The sequence below is a fragment of the Cryptomeria japonica genome, chromosome 1, assembly GCF_030272615.1.
Source record: "Cryptomeria japonica chromosome 1, Sugi_1.0, whole genome shotgun sequence".
NCBI lineage: Eukaryota > Viridiplantae > Streptophyta > Pinopsida > Cupressales > Cupressaceae > Cryptomeria > Cryptomeria japonica.
The window spans coordinates 19977974-19997103 of NC_081405.1; the positions used below are offsets into that span (position 1 = coordinate 19977974).

The following is a 19130-nucleotide window of genomic DNA, read 5'->3' on the forward strand; positions in this document are numbered from 1 at the left end:
CATCTCTTAGAATTGTGTCATGTCCCCACTCTAGCTCAGTCTAGCAGAGACATGTGAGTCAGCTTATTATGGGGTCTTGTAGGCTGACAGGGTTGGACAGAGACTCGGTATGGTTATTCAGTGTTGGAGACTTGGTATTCTAGCAGTTATTGATCAGTTGGGAGACATTCCTTGTTTTTAGGAGGCAGTTCCTACTTTTTAGGAGGTTTGATCATGCCCAAGGTTGGGTCTCCATGAGATGCCTCTTTGGGTTCAGTTTCAGAGAGATTGGGCTTGTTTCCTAAATTTTAGGAGCATCCCTAGATTTTAGGGATGAGACTACCAGTGAATCCTTGATTTCCGACTTCAGTCACAGATAGGTGACAGGATGATTTTAGGGTTTGTAATGTCAGTTGGGCATTTTATGGCTATTTGGGTTATATTTTTAATATTTCCTAAGTTAGCGTTTAATAATTAAATAAGGCTAAGTTGTTAGCCATTTTGGAGTAATAAGGGGATTTTTGGCCTCATTTGGATGCGCACCCTATTGTGTGATAGCTCGTTGGAAAGATCTTGAAATTCTTTAAATCTTTCTCTTTGGTCTCAGGGCAATTCAGTGAGCGGATTTCTGTCTATGAGGAAAAAGGTCATTTTCTAGTAACATGACCACTTTAAAATAAGAAATTATAACATTTCCACTAGACCATGCCACTTGGAGACAATTAGGGTTCGATTTGCAATTGAGAGGGGTTATAAGGGGATAGGAGCTTCATTCTATCATCATCTTTTGCATATTTGACAACTTGTATGAATTTGCTCTGGAGAGCGATTTCTAGACTGGGACGCAAACCCCAGGATTAGGATTGGCTGGGACGTAGCCCTCAGCAATCTTTGGCACCGGACTTATAAGGCATTGTGTGTGGTGATTAAGGACAGAGGCATCAATTCTCAGTAGGGTTTCAGCGTGGCCTACCATCTTTCCAGTGGAGACGTGGTTCATTGCAGCTGGAGGAATGCCATTTGCAGCAAATACACCACGTGGTGTATAGGGTATTGCTTGTATTCACTTCCAGTGTATGTGGGGTTGGAGAACATTCTTCATCTTCCAGTTTGACTTTGAATTTGTATGAGAGCTTGGGAAATACATTGGATTCATTGTTTGGCTTTGTAATTCAGACAAATCTGCCTGGTACGATTTGCAATAATTCTGACTTTTGCTGTATACCTCATTTATTTCAGTATTGCTTCATATTTGCTGTTATCTATTCCTTCCTATGCTATTAAACAATCAAAAACACAAAAACAAACAACCCTTTCTGCACTTCTGTCTAGTCTGTAAGAAAAACTTAAATAAACAGGAAAACAAAATTAAAAATAAAAAAATTACAGCAGGTTAACAGCAAAGATCTATCAGGGATCTTTCAGTGGTATCAGAGCCATGTATTCTGCCAGCCTGTGGGGTTAATCAGACTTTATTTCTATGCATTCGGGTAGAGCGGATATAAATAGGTATTACACACGCAGAAGAGCTCAGTACGAGCGTGAGTTTGGGATAGAACAGAATCCAGTCATGGCTGAGGAACAAGTGGGCGACAGAAGAAATCAGGATGAGGAAGAGAGAGAGATGATGAGGACTCTTATCACTACTCAGCCCAGGATCGTCCAGGCATTAGATAGGTTACAAGATACCTTGGATCGTTTGGATATGGATGGACACAGAGGTAGGCGTGGTAGGTCACCTTCAGTGGCTGGTAGTCACCGCAGCCATCAGTCCCAATCTTCAGTTGGGAGTTCCCATCATTCCAGCAGGAGGCACCGCCATCGTACACCTACTACGAATAGGCCATTGCTTCCTCAGTTCATACCAGGTGAACAACCAGCACAAGTGGAACCACCGGAGGTTGGGTTCCAGGAGTCAGTTTTAGCAGCCACAGCTGAGTGGAGAGCTCTACCCCCTGAGGTTAGGGACGTTTTCCCTCTTCCCCAGTATTGTGCACAGCGTAGAGATACAACCAGGTTCAGGGGAGATCGTGGTAATAGACCACACCAGCAGCAGCAGAATTATGATTTGAATAGAGCTACTGGGAAGATTACATTGGCCCCATATAATGGCACAGGAGACACTAGCGCACGAGCGTGGGTCCACAAGCTGGACATATATCTTTCATTGAGGCCCATGCCTGAGCGTGAGGCTATTCAGTTTGCTGTATTGCATTTAGAGGGGATTGCCTATGATTGGTGGCACCATGGATTGGTCACCCAGGATCACACCTTAGTTCACTCCTATACTGAGTTCACTGAGCGTCTCATTGCACGGTTTGACCGTAAGGATACAGAACTTTATTACAGGGAGTTGGCTCACCTTAGACAAACCGGTCATGCAGAAGCCTATATTAATGAGTTCCAACGTATTGCAGTGATGGTACCGGATATGCCCCAGAGACGTAGTGTGATGTTGTTCACTGAGGGCTTGCAGGATAGGCTAAAGGGACTAGTGCGTGCTTTCCAACCAGCAACTCTTAAGGAGGCTATTGAGGTGACATTGAGACTAGATACTGTTCCCACTTCTTATCAGGCAGATAAGAAACCATTTAGAGATTCACGGCCTGCACAGAAGGCCAATACGTCCCAGAACAAAGAAGGGACTTCAGCGAAAACCCCTTGGATGAATCAGGAAACGAGGAATGAATTGAGGAGGAAAAAGTTATGTTTTTCCTGCAAGGAACCTTGGGAACCAGGACACCGTTGCATGGGTAAAGGAAAGGTTCATTTGATTGAGGTGACTTCTGAGTTAGGAGATGAGGAGGTTCTTGATACTGATATTGAGGAGGATATAGAGGATGTTGAGCAGGTTCAGACACAGTTGGAGCTAGACATCCCTGAGCCGTTGGCGTCAGCCAAAGTAGCTATGGCTACTCTCTCCAGTTATCCTAAGTTTCATGCCTTCCGGTTGAAAGGTACACTTAAGGGTAAGCGGGTCACCAGCTTGGTAGACACAGGTGCTACGCATAACTTTATTGATCAGAAATTAGTTGAGAGGCGTGGCTTGCAGTATGAGGAGTTTGGTGGTTTTGGAGTGAAGGTGGCAGATGGTGCAGTTTTGGGTTGCACCAAACGGATTCCACAGCTTAGTATTCAGATGGGGAATTATACTTTGACTGATGATTTTTATGTGCTTCCTATAGAGGATTATGATGTGGTTTTGGGCATGCAGTGGTTACAGGGTATTGGGCGTTACATTATTGATCACCAACGTATGCAGTTGGAGTTTCTGTCTGGAGGGAAGAAAGTGATTTTGAGGGCAGCTTCAGATGGTGGACCTAGGGAAGTGACTTCTCGCAGGATGGAGACTATCCTCAGGCATAATGATGTACTCTGGGCTACGCATTGTTTGGTTAAGTCCAAAACACCCACACCCCAGGATGGCCGTGTGTTTCATGTGGACATTCAGTCAGTGATGGATCGCCATGGTAGAGTATTTGGTGATATACCTCCTGGAGTGCCACCAGATAGAGGTTTTGAGCATGGTATAGAGTTGGAGGAGGGAGCAAAGCCAGTGATTACTACCCCATATCGTCATCCTAGAGCTTATAAGGATGAAATTGAGAAGACAATTCATGAACTATTAGATATGGGTTTCATTCGACCGAGTTCTAGCCCGTTTGCTTCTTCCGTAGTGTTGGTTAAGAAGAAGGATGGGACTCTACGGATGTGTATTGATTATAGAGCCTTGAACAAGAAGACAATAAAAAACAGATATCCTATTCCGCGCATAGATGAGTTGTTGGATGAGTTACATGGGGCTGTCTATTTCTCTAAGATTGATCTTCGTTCAGGCTACCATCAGATTCGTGTACGCGCTGAGGATGTACACAAGACTGCTTTCCGTTGTCACTATGGGCATTATGAGTTCCTGGTAATGCCTTTTGGCCTTACCAATGCACCAGCTACTTTCCAGTCCTGTATGAACCATATCTTCAACAAGCAGTTGAGGAAGTCGGTTCTAGTGTTCTTTGATGATATATTGATTTACAGTTGTACTTGGGAGGATCATCTCAGACATCTTGAGGAGGTACTTGGCATAATGGAGGATCAGTCTCTATTTGCTAAGCTTTCCAAATGTGAGTTTGGATTGAGGGAGGTGTTATATTTGGGACATGTGATCAGTGCTGATGGAGTGAAGGTGCATGAGGAGAAGATTCAGGCAATTCAGAATTGGCCCGTCCCTCAGAACATTACGGAGTTACGTGGATTCCTTGGATTGTGTGCTTATTATAGGAGATTTGTGAAGGGGTTCTCTCAGTTGGCGGCACCTTTGACAGATCTTACAAAAAAGGGGGCCTTCAGATGGACAGAACAAGCGCAGGGGGTCTTTGATAGACTCAAGGAGGTGATGAGCACTTGTCCTGTCTTGGCACTACCTGATTTCTCGCAACCCTTTGTTCTAGAGTGTGATGCCTCAGGATTTGGTATAGGAGCCGTGTTGATGCAGAACAAACATCCCATTGCCTATGAGAGCAGAAAGTTGCAAAATAATGAGAGGTTGTACTCTACCTACGACAAGGAAATGTTGGCTATCATGCATGCGTTAGCCAAATTCAGACAGTATCTTGTTGGCAGCAAATTTGTGGTAAGAACTGATCACAACAGTCTGAAATACTTCCTAAATCAAACAGAGCTTAATGATAGACAACAAAAATGGATTAGCAAAATTCAGGCTTATGACTTCGATATCGAATTCATAAAGGGGAAGAATAATATTGTGGCTGATGCACTCTCTAGGAAACCTTCATTGGCTGCCCTTTGCTCATTGAGCGAGATTTCAGCAGATTGGAAGGCTCAACTCTTAGTTGAGTATTCCAAGGATCAGCATGCTTGTGAGATCATGGATGGTTTGATAGTGGATGACAGATATAGTGTGGTAGATGATATTATCTACTACAAGGGTAGGGTTTATCTTGTTCCGAGTTCTCAGTTGAAGGAACAAATTTTGCATGCTCTCCATGATACTCCTACAGCAGGACATCTAGGATATGGTAAGACTTACAGGGCGGTTCGTGAGAGATTCTCTTGGAAGGGTCTCAAAGATGATGTTTTACGCCATGTCCGTGAGTGTATGACTTGTCAGCAGAACAAGTCGGAGCATACCTACCCAGCGGGGTTGTTGCAACCCTTACCTATACCGGAACAGAAGTGGACAGGGATCTCAATGGATTTCATTACAGGTCTTCCTCGGGTTCAGGGGAAAGATTGTATTTATGTTGTTGTGGATAGGCTAACAAAGTATGCCCACTTCTTTCCCATTGCACTGGATTTCACAGCATCACAGGTGGCTGAGTTATTTTTCAGGGAGGTATTTAGACTCCATGGTCTTCCCAAGACCATTGTGAGTGACAGGGACAGCAGGTTCATGAGTTCCTTTTGGCAGGAACTTTTCAGGCTTATAGGCACTGAGTTGACACCTAGTACTAGTTACCACCCTCAAACTGATGGACAGACCGAGATAGTCAACAAGTGGGTTGAGGGATATTTGCGTAACTATGTGTCAGGGCAACAAAAAGCATGGGTACGTTGGTTGTATTTGGGCGAGTATTGTTATAATACCACTCACCATATGTCCATTGGCATGACGCCTTTCAGAGCTCTCTATGGATATGAGGCATTATCTTTCACTGATTTGGCAATTAGTGATAGTAGAGTTCCTTTGGCTCAGGATTGGTTACAGGAGAACCAGGATGTCATGAGATCTCTCAGGGAGAATTTACAGCAGGCCCAAAATCAGCAAAAGATGTACGCAGACAGGCACAGGATTGAGAGAGCATTTGAGGTGGATGATATGGTCTTTCTGCGCTTACAACCATATCGGCAGAGCACCCTAAAAAGGGGGGGAGCTGAGAAGCTCAAACCACGTTTTTATGGTCCATACAGGGTACTCAGGCGAGTGGGAGAGGTTGCATATGAGGTTGAGTTACCACCTGGCAGCAGGATTCATAATGTATTTCATGTATCTTGCCTGAAAAAGGCCCTTGGACAGCATATTACAGTTTCACCCGAGTTACCTCCTATGGATGAGGAGGGTAAATTGATTTTGGTTCCTGATGAGATTCTTGAGGTGAGGGAACGACGGCTGAGAAGCCGGGTGATTCGAGAGTATTTGGTTCGATGGAGAGATCTTCCCATAGAGGATGCCACTTGGGAAGGTGAGAGCATTTTACAGCATCCAGCATTACAGTTGCTTGTGGGCAAGCATCTCCGAGAGGGGAGGACTGTCATGTCCCCACTCTAGCTCAGTCTAGCAGAGACATGTGAGTCAGCTTATTATGGGGTCTTGTAGGCTGACAGGGTTGGACAGAGACTCGGTATGGTTATTCAGTGTTGGAGACTTGGTATTCTAGCAGTTATTGATCAGTTGGGAGACATTCCTTGTTTTTAGGAGGCAGTTCCTACTTTTTAGGAGGTTTGATCATGCCCAAGGTTGGGTCTCCATGAGATGCCTCTTTGGGTTCAGTTTCAGAGAGATTGGGCTTGTTTCCTAAATTTTAGGAGCATCCCTAGATTTTAGGGATGAGACTACCAGTGAATCCTTGATTTCCGACTTCAGTCACAGATAGGTGACAGGATGATTTTAGGGTTTGTAATGTCAGTTGGGCATTTTATGGCTATTTGGGTTATATTTTTAATATTTCCTAAGTTAGCGTTTAATAATTAAATAAGGCTAAGTTGTTAGCCATTTTGGAGTAATAAGGGGATTTTTGGCCTCATTTGGATGCGCACCCTATTGTGTGATAGCTCGTTGGAAAGATCTTGAAATTCTTTAAATCTTTCTCTTTGGTCTCAGGGCAATTCAGTGAGCGGATTTCTGTCTATGAGGAAAAAGGTCATTTTCTAGTAACATGACCACTTTAAAATAAGAAATTATAACATTTCCACTAGACCATGCCACTTGGAGACAATTAGGGTTCGATTTGCAATTGAGAGGGGTTATAAGGGGATAGGAGCTTCATTCTATCATCATCTTTTGCATATTTGACAACTTGTATGAATTTGCTCTGGAGAGCGATTTCTAGACTGGGACGCAAACCCCAAGATTAGGATTGGCTGGGACGTAGCCCTCAGCAATCTTTGGCACCGGACTTATAAGGCATTGTGTGTGGTGATTAAGGACAGAGGCATCAATTCTCAGTAGGGTTTCAGCGTGGCCTACCATCTTTCCAGTGGAGACGTGGTTCATTGCAGCTGGAGGAATGCCATTTGCAGCAAATACACCACGTGGTGTATAGGGTATTGCTTGTATTCACTTCCAGTGTATGTGGGGTTGGAGAACATTCTTCATCTTCCAGTTTGACTTTGAATTTGTATGAGAGCTTGGGAAATACATTGGATTCATTGTTTGGCTTTGTAATTCAGACAAATCTGCCTGGTACGATTTGCAATAATTCTGACTTTTGCTGTATACCTCATTTATTTCAGTATTGCTTCATATTTGCTGTTATCTATTCCTTCCTATGCTATTAAACAATCAAAAACACAAAAACAAACAACCCTTTCTGCACTTCTGTCTAGTCTGTAAGAAAAACTTAAATAAACAGGAAAACAAAATTAAAAATAAAAAAATTACAGCAGGTTAACAGCAAAGATCTATCAGGGATCTTTCAAATTGATATCCGCATAAAGTAGGCGTTGATTGTCTCCCCCTTGTTCATGGTGATATGATTTATTTCTCGTTTTAATGTCAGAGTTCGACTTGCATTTGATATCTCAAATGTGCTTTCAAGTGCTCTGAACATTTTATAGGTTGTCTGATGTTTTCTTATGATGGGCATTATGTTGTTTCTCACCCCATCAACTATTATTTTGATTGCTTTTTCATTTCCTTCAATCCATGCGGTTTTGTCAGGTTCATTTTCAGGTTTTGATCATTTTTAGTTTGAACAAATGAATCCACTTTGTTCCCCTTTAAGATCATCTGGATTCTGAACTTCCAGGCTGAAAAATCATCGCCACCTCCGAGTCTGTCTTCGAATCTGATTGCGCTGGCCATTGGAGAAATGTGATGTAGTATATAACCTTGTTCTTAAATTATTCACAAAATTGAATAGCCTCAAGTTCGATCAACTTGGCTCTGATACCATGTAAAGTTATATTCAATTGCAATAAAAGAACTATTATATATATGTGATAATATTGTCTAATATTTTATTGTTTCGTTTGCAGGCTGAAGGAGAGAGATCATTTACATTTTCTATGTCTCCTCCAAATGATTCATATCAGGCTTTATATGTTTAGAGGACTGGTCAATGGATGTCTTGACCGGTCATGTCATTTAGACATGACCGATCAAGGCACCCATTGATTGGTGCCTCTTCATAGTGCACATCCCGATCTATGTTATGTTTGGTAACTAACATTAATAATTAAACTCTTGTTCGAAGTGGTGTTTAGTTAAGATGCTTTGTTAATGGCCCAAACAGGTTTATGAACTAAACTCGATAACAACAGCATTCTATATGCTATCGGGTTAATACCCCGATAGCATATTAATGCCGATCCATTTATGGATCAACAATAATGTGCTATCGGGTTACTAGCTAACTATGTTAAGCAAGTCGTCGATCTAATCCTTCTTTTATCAATGTCAATATCATAATCATGATCAATGTTGTAATCCGATAAACATATTCAGTTCGGAAAGCATAAATCAGATAGCATAATCAAAACAGAACAAAGGAGATTAATAGGTTAGGAGAGTCTTATCTTGCGGAAGCTACTAATGCATTAACATCTTTAAATGCATAAAATATATATTCACCTGAGAAGAAATATTATTGAAATGCAAGAAGACTCAAAAGGTTGTTTGTTTCATACTTGCATCAGTTCATCACTATTCAATTCCACATTTGCTATCCCTAACTTTTTAATATAATCAGCAATGCTCCCAATAGTTGCTATAACCTGGCCCAAGAAGCCACGAGAATGGATTACCATAAATATCAAAAATTGATTTGATATCATAAATAAGTCTGCATCAAAAGTTTGACCTGTGTACCATGCTCCACCAGTTATTTCCTTTGAAGGTGTCAATTCTGCCAGCATATAAACTTTCTTTGCTTGATTCTGCAAAACATAGAAACACAATTGAAAATATTTACCTTGAAAAACTAAAAACAAATACAATGTAACTATTAAAAATTGCAGCCCTTCCATTTAGTTACCAAAGGTTGTAATATGTCAGTATTAAATGTTATTAAGCAGAGCACTATTTTGCAGGAACTCAGAAAATCCATTATAGGAAAATGGGCAGAATCAATATCACCATAACCACATTTTCTGGTGACTACATTTATATATAATATAGCCATATCCTTATTCATTTAGTCATGGACCCTAATTTGAATCACGTCCATTTACCAATACCTGTATCCCCACACCTCCAAGTAGCTATTCATTTTGTTTCATAATTCTAATACCACACTATCTATTTAACCAGAAATAAGAACAGTATTTAAATCGTACAAGTTGGGTGGTGTTGGCATGCCGCTTACAAATGGAGTGGTATCTTTTGTAGATAACAAATTTTATGCTTATTGTACTTCTCTATCTCACACATTGTTTAAAAACATAAAATTCTTCAAAAAAAGGTATGGTTAAACAATGTCTAATTATCTTAGACCTATTTAAAGAAATTATTATTCATGTCAAATATGGTTACATACAGATGGTTGTATCCAAGTGACCCTTAGTTTTATCCATTCTATATGTATTTGATCACTAGTTCACAGAGTTTTGTTCACCAGAAGAGAAGGCCATTGTATACAGATATCATAGTATAAAAAATTGGCAAACAACTCGCCAGCTGGTAAGTATTCACAAGGCAAACAAAGCTAGTGAGTTACACAAAAATTCACCGAAAAAACTGCCCAAAAATCCACAAAAACTTGTTACTCTAACAAAAAAAACTCACTAGGTAGGGGGGTAAAAAAGGACCAATCCACCCATTAAAACACTCGCATCCAGTCATTGTTCACACCGTTTCATTTGACCTTTTGACCCAACAAGAAAACTCACTAGGTGGGAAAGAAAGGAACAATCTACCCATTAAAGACACTCAAATTCAGTCACTTTTCACATCATTTCATTTGATATATTGACATATTTGAGCAGATCGCATTTGTTTGCATGTGTTACTGTGTGTTTCCAAATGATCGAGTTATTGAGAGTTGTTTAGTACTTAAATGTTACAAATTTATAAAAAATGGCATGTGCCATTGAGGTCTGTGTGATCTCAGTAGCCTTAATTTGGGCTTGGTGGTGGAAGCTCAACCCCACCTTTATCACAACAGGGAATGTGCCCAAGGAGCTGCACCCAACCCCTGAAAAAGGCAGTTACCCCTCAACCCTATTGGAAGCTACTACTCCCAAACCCTTGCTCTAATTTTTAAAAGAAAAAAATATTTTTGGGGCCCATGTTTTCCACAAATGAAAGTTGTAAAAATATTAGTACAATTTGAAATTTATAATCATATGATACTCTGATGTGCATTGAGCTCATTTTGTGATCTATAAATGAAGAATAAACTACTTAAAGACTTCTGTAAATTCAGTTTGATGTATATTTTTAGAAATTATTTTAAAACTTTATATGTTTTTTAAAGCATGGTTATTTTGCTGAGTTTTCTTCAATTCCCAAGACCAAGTCAAATTTAAGCCTACCAAGTTTTAGACAAGTCTGAGTTTTTAAACAACGACAAAGAAAGTGTACATTTCATATTGAAGATGATTAAATTATCCCCATTTCCAAATATAAATAAGGTGAATCTCTTTGTCCATTTGATTGTCTACCTTTATCCTAGACAGATTTTCTAGTCAAAACCTTGCTGTCACAAGTATCTAATATTTGCTGAAAACAAAATTGGAGAAGTTCACAATTGATGGGTTGTGACATGGAAGAATGAACAACCAGAGAACATCAACTCACAGGATACTGCAGATTTCTCCAGTCTATAGCCATGAATGACTTTATTTATCAAACCAGAGATACACAACAGCAACCACAAGAGTTTGAAAATAATATGGAATGCGATGAAATAGCAAAACCTTTAAAAGTTCCTCTAACTTGATCTCTTTTACATTGAAGAGTACAAGATACAAATGGTCTACACATTTAGGAGACAAATTATTTTACATTTAAACGTGAGTTTGATGTTTTTTAAATGTCAATACAACAAATTTAAGCTACATTGCAGTTGTTGGTGTCCTGTTGCTTGTATATATTGACATATGTAATGTCCCCATTTTGCGAGCATCAGAGTTTGTAAGAATTAGCCTATCATTTGACCCTCGTAGGCTAATAATTATTGATAGAGGGCCTCGTGTGGCAGTTACTTGGTGATTAGAGACATTACTCTTCAGCTGGATTCAGGTTTTGGCCTTTGCACAGGTTTTTTGACTCAGATTGGCACACACTTACTATTTATAGTAAGTCACTATTCAGGGTTTCTATTTTTAGGCAGGCATCCAATCACATGGAGAACAGGGAGAGTCGACTCCTGGCTCAGACGGCTTAGCAATCAGACAAGTACATCAAGAGATATTAAAGTTTAAGTGACTTAAGTGATTTATTTAATATTTTAATATTATTATAAAGTTCTAAAGTAACTTTATAATAATAAAGTCACTTTAATATAATAAAGTGCATTAAGTGAATAATTTAATGTGGGAATAAATCTTTTATCCCACATTGGCGAGGAAGGTGTTTGAGCTCTCTTAAGGAAAGAATAAAAGGAAAGGCAAGAGTTCATTCTCGGCATCCAGTTGATGAATAGTATTTTGATTGATTTTTATTGTGGAGCCTAGGGCTTTCGCAATTTTCTTCTTTGATCATAGGAAACGAAAACTTCCTATTGATAGCAATTTTGAAGGTGTGAAATAACACCTGAATTATTGTAGTTGTGGGAAAGAATACTTCAGTTCTTTCATTTGTGCAAATTGGTGAAGTTTTCGACAAGGGTTTGAAGTTTATTGTTGAAGAACATTTATAGTTGGTTGTGAATCATCCTTCTTTGGTACATGGAGTTATATCATTCTTGTTGGGAGAGATTATCAACAAATTATTCAAGGTTTTAAGAGCAGATTGCAAGTTTGTTCTTGCTGCTACAGTGCGCATGAACAGTGCGCATGAACAGTGCCGTGAACAGTGCGCTACAGTGCCATGAACAGTGCGCATGAACAGTGCCATGAATAGTGCGCTACAGTGCCGTGAACAGTGCACATGAACAGTGCGCTACAGTAGTTGGAGTTCTATAGAAGGGGATTTAGAGAGGTTGAACAGCTATATATATGTGACAAGGGATTTGCATATGAGGAGAATCAAACCAATATATCAAGGCAGCCATTGAAATACCAGGTTTTCTATCTATGGTCACTGTATTAGAAAATCATTACTTCATTGCATCATTTTCTATTATGATTATATCATGAAATATTTGGAGGTTGCATATGTTTAATGGAGATATAATTTGCATATTCCACATTCAACATTGATCAGCCATTTAGCTTTCATGCCAATTGTTTGATTAAATGCCTAATGGCTGTAGGTGTACTTTGGGATGCATGACAAGTGTTTGTCTTAATGTCAACTAGCTGTACTAGTTAATTTCAGTCATTACATATGTGTGGAAAGGTCTAAAACAGCTAGTATATCATTTCTATAACAACTTTGCATTGTTAGAAGCTTCCATAACTTCATTTGCAGCCTACAAACCCAAAGAAGACAAAGAAAGTATTCACTACAGCGGCTTCAAACATTGTATGCCAAATGTTTGACAATATTCCTTGGTGTTCAAATAAGCAAAAACAGGGTCAGATTAGCCAAGGGATATTACAACATATTACACTACTATAATCATATCTCTATTCTCATATTGCTTCTTATTCATGTAGTCTATGGGTGGTCATCATCAATGCATGTGGTAGATGGTTGTTTTCTAGATTTCTTTGTTTTATGGACAGTTGGAGATATCATTGTCTTCTTCCCTCCTTCCCTCCCTCCTTTCCATTGCTCAGTGAGAAACACAAAAGATATATATGAGCAGGATGAAGAATCTGTAGACAACAAAATAACATACCTTTAAAATCAATGACAAACAGAAAAAACAAGCAACTATTTGAATCTGCAGTTTTTAAAGTGCCTGTTAGACTTTTCAAATAACCAGAGGGCAACTGAGAGGGGGGGGTGAATCGGTTGTCACCAGATTACCGGAACCTTAAGCATTTAAAACTTTATTACCGGAACACATAAGATCAATACCGGAATACATAAACCAATTACCGAAATAATAGATATACCAATTAAGCACAAGCAACAATTAGAGAATAGTTACCATCCACATGACACCAAGATTTGTACGTGGAAAACCCGGTGAAGGGAAAAACCACGGTGAGAAGCCTACCCATAGTTAGATAATACTTCTGCAGTAAGTATGTGATTACAAATTGAGGGGCCTGCACTTGCAGGAAGGCCAACAGCTTAGAGCACACTGCTCATTACAAAAGGAATCTCACTGACTACATAAGAAATCCATACTACAATCCGGAAAAAAGAATGAACTGCAATAATAGCATCTCCTATGCCTGAGTACGGTTCCGGTTGTGCTCAATACCGAAGGTCTTAAACCTCTTGCATAAACCCAACTCGATCACCTATGATCGACCAAATCCTCTGCATGAATGATTATTACATTATTCGCTTGCATACCATGATCTACAATGAGATCATACACATATATATACAAACCCTAGACTTTAAACAATTAGGTCGGCCACCCAAACAATAAAACCTATTACATAATTATAAAACATGTCGGCCTGAGGCCAAACAAATATCATCCAACCCATAAGTCATCTTGGAAACACATCGAGAAGTCCCAACAACACATTACATTAAGACGGTCCATAACCTAGATAGCACCGGACCCAATTTAGGTCCACACACGCTAAAGCAATGATCCCAATCAGTCAAGGCTCGAACACGATCACCATCAGCATCTTGAATCCCTACTAGAAGCCGCACCAACACCACTTATGCATAGTATCAAAAGATCTTCAACAAAGCTCTGCCGATGAAACCCTCACCGGATCAATAAACCAGGGTTACCAGCATATAAGATAGCATCCGATCACCAAATCAATACCAACTGACTGAACATATATCTGAGTAGCATGAATAGCAGATCTAAGCCAAAGCATACCGGAGTACCGGATCAACACAATCTTACCAACCAGAAACCAATCATCCTACTAGGACCAACCGGATACTGGTAAACAACCAAAGCAACTAGTGTTGACATCAATGACAAAACATCAATGCAACACATAATCAATTCCTCCAAATTGCCAACAGTGCCACCAAATAAACTTAGTCCATTTGCTAAGCCTTCCATGATGCAACAGTGCTAAACAACCCAAAAGACATCATGCAAACTGCCACAAAAAAATTCAATGTCTTTCCAATCCTCCAATTCAATGAGTAAACGTACAGACCACTTTTCCATGTATACCAACAATCATCTCTAAAGTTAACAATATTTCTTTAAGTTCCCCAGTCTCTTCCAGCAAGGATAAATGCTTGGGACCAAATGTGTTCCTGTTGTAACACTCTTTCAGAATTTTTGGGAGATCAAGAAAACTGAGGGCTTGCAACTGTGAAGGAATGTGAGAGAAATAAATAGGATGTCAGATGTGTCAATTGGATCACACTCATCCTCATCCAAAAATAAGCCTACAAAACTCTCTTGATGCTATTTGATCAATCTAACATTTTTAAATAGTCTATAAAAAAATCTTCTGCAAAATCATTGCTCACAGAATTCTGCCAATGATCCATATCAATTTGACCCAAACAATCAGCTCTTGCTCTGAACAATCCTGCATTGCTCTAAACTCCCCTCTCTTCACATAGCAAAAGAATCCATGGAAAAACATCAAACTGAACATGCCAATGTAATGTCCCAACTTGGGATTAACCAATCACTCTATATTGCAGAATGGCTGTAGCTGTATGCCTGAATCTGATTTACTTATATCAGATCTGTCCTTCCTTAACTCATCTGCCATAAATGTGCTGTTATGCTCAGAATGTTAAATTTTGGATCAGATTTGATATGCGAGTGGTTTTAAATTTATTTCTATTACTTGGTTCACAACTAAGCTATATGACTATGAACTCTATGTGCAGGTTGCTGCATGTATGAAGAGAACACAACTTAATTCATAAAGTATTTGCTGGACTGCAAATGAAGGAGATCGATGTCTTATTGGCTTGCACTTTCGATTTCTGTACTTACCTTTTAGAATCGAACTCTATCATGATATATATATCACGGTATAGGCATGTCAATGAATAGACATGCCTCTACGTACGTGGAGACATGTCTCTTCATTGAGATGCCTCTCTGCATACCGATTCATATAACCATTTAGCAAGATAACGATTCACATAACCGTTTGTTATTTATTAACAGCAGGTAACGATTCTCATAATCATTGGTTATTATTATTATCAGCAGGTTATCAGCAGGTAACGATTCACATAATCGTTTTGATATGAAGATCGACCATAGTCGATTCAAACAGCGATTAATAATATCGAACTGTTTAATGTGGATGATCGATTTATATTGATCATTCCATTTGATCAATATAATCGATACTTATGATCATTTACCAAATGATAAGTAATTTGGTGCTCATATTCAATTTGGTATAAACAATGTGATTAATATAATCGATATTACTTATCGATTCAACATGAATTTAATCTCAATGATTTATCAACAGCATAATTAATGATTTAATATTTCAATCATAAATTATGTATATATATATATTCATACATATAAAAATTAATAAGAACACTTATTATTACTCTTATTATTACATATATTAATATGTATATATACATATTAACAAATCATTAATCATGCTGATGTTATAGTGAGCATTACTTATACATATGATTTGATGAGATTACTCCAACCGAAGCTATAAATCATCAACACAGAAATCTGCCTTAACTGATCTTCTATTATATCACTATATGCTCCTCTTTTAAATCTGCATGTACTTCTCTCTTAAATCTGCCAGATATAATCTTCACACAAGTCTGCTTCTCTAAGTAATTTTCTGCTCTTTGAAATAATCTTCTGCACTTGAAATCTGCTGATGTTAAAAGATCTAACTTGTATACCTTTTTTTCTACTTTACTATAAACCACAACTTCATTTATACATGCTTGGAGAAGCTCGACTCCTTGAAAAGACGTGTCCTTTACAAAGGAGGACAACTTAACATTTATATGCACCCTTTCAAACTTGGTCACTTGCCTTAAGGGGTCGGCCCCTTTGAAATAAATATAATTATTATTATTTTTTTAAACTTTAAAACTCTAACTTAAGCACCAAAATGGGTTGGCCACTTTTGAGAAAAACAATTAGTTTAATGCTATGTTACCCCAAGTTTCCGGGACGGGGATGACAGGGGAAGGGGGTACGCATTTCCGGGATGGTGATTGTTTTTGTCACTTTTGGGGATGGCTAGGGGACGGCTATATAAAAATAGGGAAAATTAAAATATAATGGGAAATTTAAAATATTCATATGAAAACATGGATAAAACATATATATACATTATAGAACCTTAACATATAAGAACCAGCAGAGTTCTTATGGCAAATTTGTGTTAAATTGAGAGTCAAAGTCAAATTGCTTATAGAATTCGTGATCAAAATTCACTGTCTATATGCAGAATTTATGGGGACGTCCCTAGGAGTCCCCTGTCCTCGGGACATCCCCGGGACAGGGATGCCTAAAAAAAATACCGGGGACACGTCCCCGAGTAACGTAGGTTTAATGGCTTTTAAGTTTTAATTCAACGTTTCATCATAGGTATAATAGGCCAATATATTATATTCAATCTCTCTTGGGTGCCAAGATGGAGGAGGTTGGCTAGCATTAGGAACTCGAAATAATTAATAAATGTTGCTTATATCTTTCTCATGGGTCAACGATTACTTCCTTCTGCCCTAGTCGGCCCTTAACATGCCATGCATCCTAGGTATTAATAATGTTGCGATTGGTTTGTTGATCGCTGCGATGGGGGAATGACAGCCAAAGCCTTGAACAATACAATTAGAGCTGTCTATTGCTGCTTCTGCAATCATTTGGTTTCTTATAGCATTCCGTTTTTGGATTTCAAGCTGTATTACCAGTCCCACATTTTCTGTCACCATAACTGGGTACTAGATCAACCTTTTCAATTTCTCGTGGTCTAAAACAAGTTGATCCTTCATCATCATATTTTCTTACATGGAGTTAAGCTCATCATTAACTACATTGAGTTTCTACAATAAATCATGGAGTGCATTTCTGGATGATGCACTTATGACGACCACCACTTGGCCTTAGAAAATATTGAATTTGATAACCTCTCCTTTATACCTTAATCCTTCAATAGTCATAACTCTTTATTTCACGCCTTTTGACCATTCATTGAACTTAATTAAATTTTAATTTTATATTTAATAAGTATATTGTATTTTTTTTATATTGTAATTTATTATTATTATTTATTATTAAATCCCATTTCAAAAAGGCGACATAAAAAATCATTAGTGAACTCTACAACTAGCAGCATATCACTAGAAAGCAACTAGTTTGTGGTTTGTCTATAGAAATGAGATTCTGGTTCAATCCCTGAGTCCAACCCTTGGTGTACCGAAATGTATCCATTAGTAGACATTTTGATATCGATACACCATTGATATCCCCCTCAAATTTAATTTTTTGGGGGGTATTCAGCATGTGTTAATTGAATCGAAGCATGTACATTAAATATTGAAAGTTTCAACATGGAGATTCTGTTCGGAAATGTGCGAGGGGCCTGGAGCACGAGTGTGACACAATGAAGGAGAGCAGGTAAGTGTGGTGAAGAGCGGGAGATGTGGCATTCGGAGGCACAACACTCAAAAACTTGCATCAATGAAGGGTTTGGCAATTTCTCCTAGCAAATTCTATGCACTTGGTCTGGGTTTAGACCCTCTCAGGGCTTTGTCAAGCGGCTTGCAATAGGACTCCCCTCTTCCTATTTCCCCCAATCCTATTGTTCCTAACCAGTAGGTGCCCACACCCCTTTCGGCCCGCTTACTTGTCAAGGGGTGCAAGAATATGGGCAACTGATTTCATGAGTGTAGCGACTTCTATAAAATGAATATCTCCTTGGGAAACCCTAACCCGCCTCTTAAATCATCATCACAGATTTCAGATGCCAAATCCCCCTCAAGTTCCAAGCTCAATCTCAAGTCCTATTCCCTCCCATCCGTTTGGTATTCACACCTTTACTTTGGGAGAATCAAAGGTGGTTTTAAGCAAAAGACCCTATAGATTTTCATATCTCTAACTCCTGTATTGATGGGATTTTCGCCATGGTTAAGAATCAATCCCTTATCATCATGTCTCAGCAAATGCTCTACCCTTGATCAGTTTGTGGATTGGATGAACTCAACTTAAGTAGCGTGGCCATCCCACTATTGAAATTCTAGATTTTGGCTTTTTTCTCCTTTGCTTTAACTCTATGGAGGATTGCACCTTTATGAGGCAAAATGGCCCTTGGTTTTATGGACAATCAGACCTTTTTTTATTTCCCCTTGGTCCCCCTTTTTTTATCTAGCAGCTGCAAAACATCTCTTCCATTCCTATCTGGATCAGATTGTATATTCTTCCTTTGATCATGCAAGACCCTTGGCTCATCAAGAATATGATTGATCAGGTTGGTTCTTTTGTGAAGCTTGATTCTGACTCAGCTGTTTCCTTTAGGAGGTATACTCAAGTCTGTGCCTATATTGACATATCAAAGCCTATGATCATTCAGTCTCAATACATTTCGCTTTTGGCACATGGATTCAATTCTTAAACTATGAAGGCCTCCCATTGAGATACTATCATTGCAACATGTTAGGCCATAAGCTTGTTGGGTGCACTTCTTCTAAGTCAATCACTATAAGGAAGTTCAACTTCAACCTCAAAAATTTGATCAAGAAGCCTACCAATCCAGAATCAGGGTAAGTTCATGGCTCTCCATACAGAGCCCAACCTTGTTCT

The 19130-nt window shown here is 39.0% G+C and overlaps 1 protein-coding gene across 1 annotated transcript in view; it reads right to left on the reverse strand.

The window, feature by feature from the left end:
* LOC131031208 (uncharacterized) overlaps window positions 1–19130 on the reverse strand; it is a 99975-nt gene that overhangs the window by 13689 nt on the left and 67156 nt on the right. Inside the window, exons 7-8 of the mRNA XM_059207840.1 lie at window positions 9018–9093; window positions 8913–8931 (exon numbers count right to left, since the gene is read on the reverse strand). Of these exons, the coding sequence (XP_059063823.1) occupies window positions 8913–8931; window positions 9018–9093 (95 nt within the window). The remainder of the gene's footprint in view (window positions 1–8912; window positions 8932–9017; window positions 9094–19130) is intronic.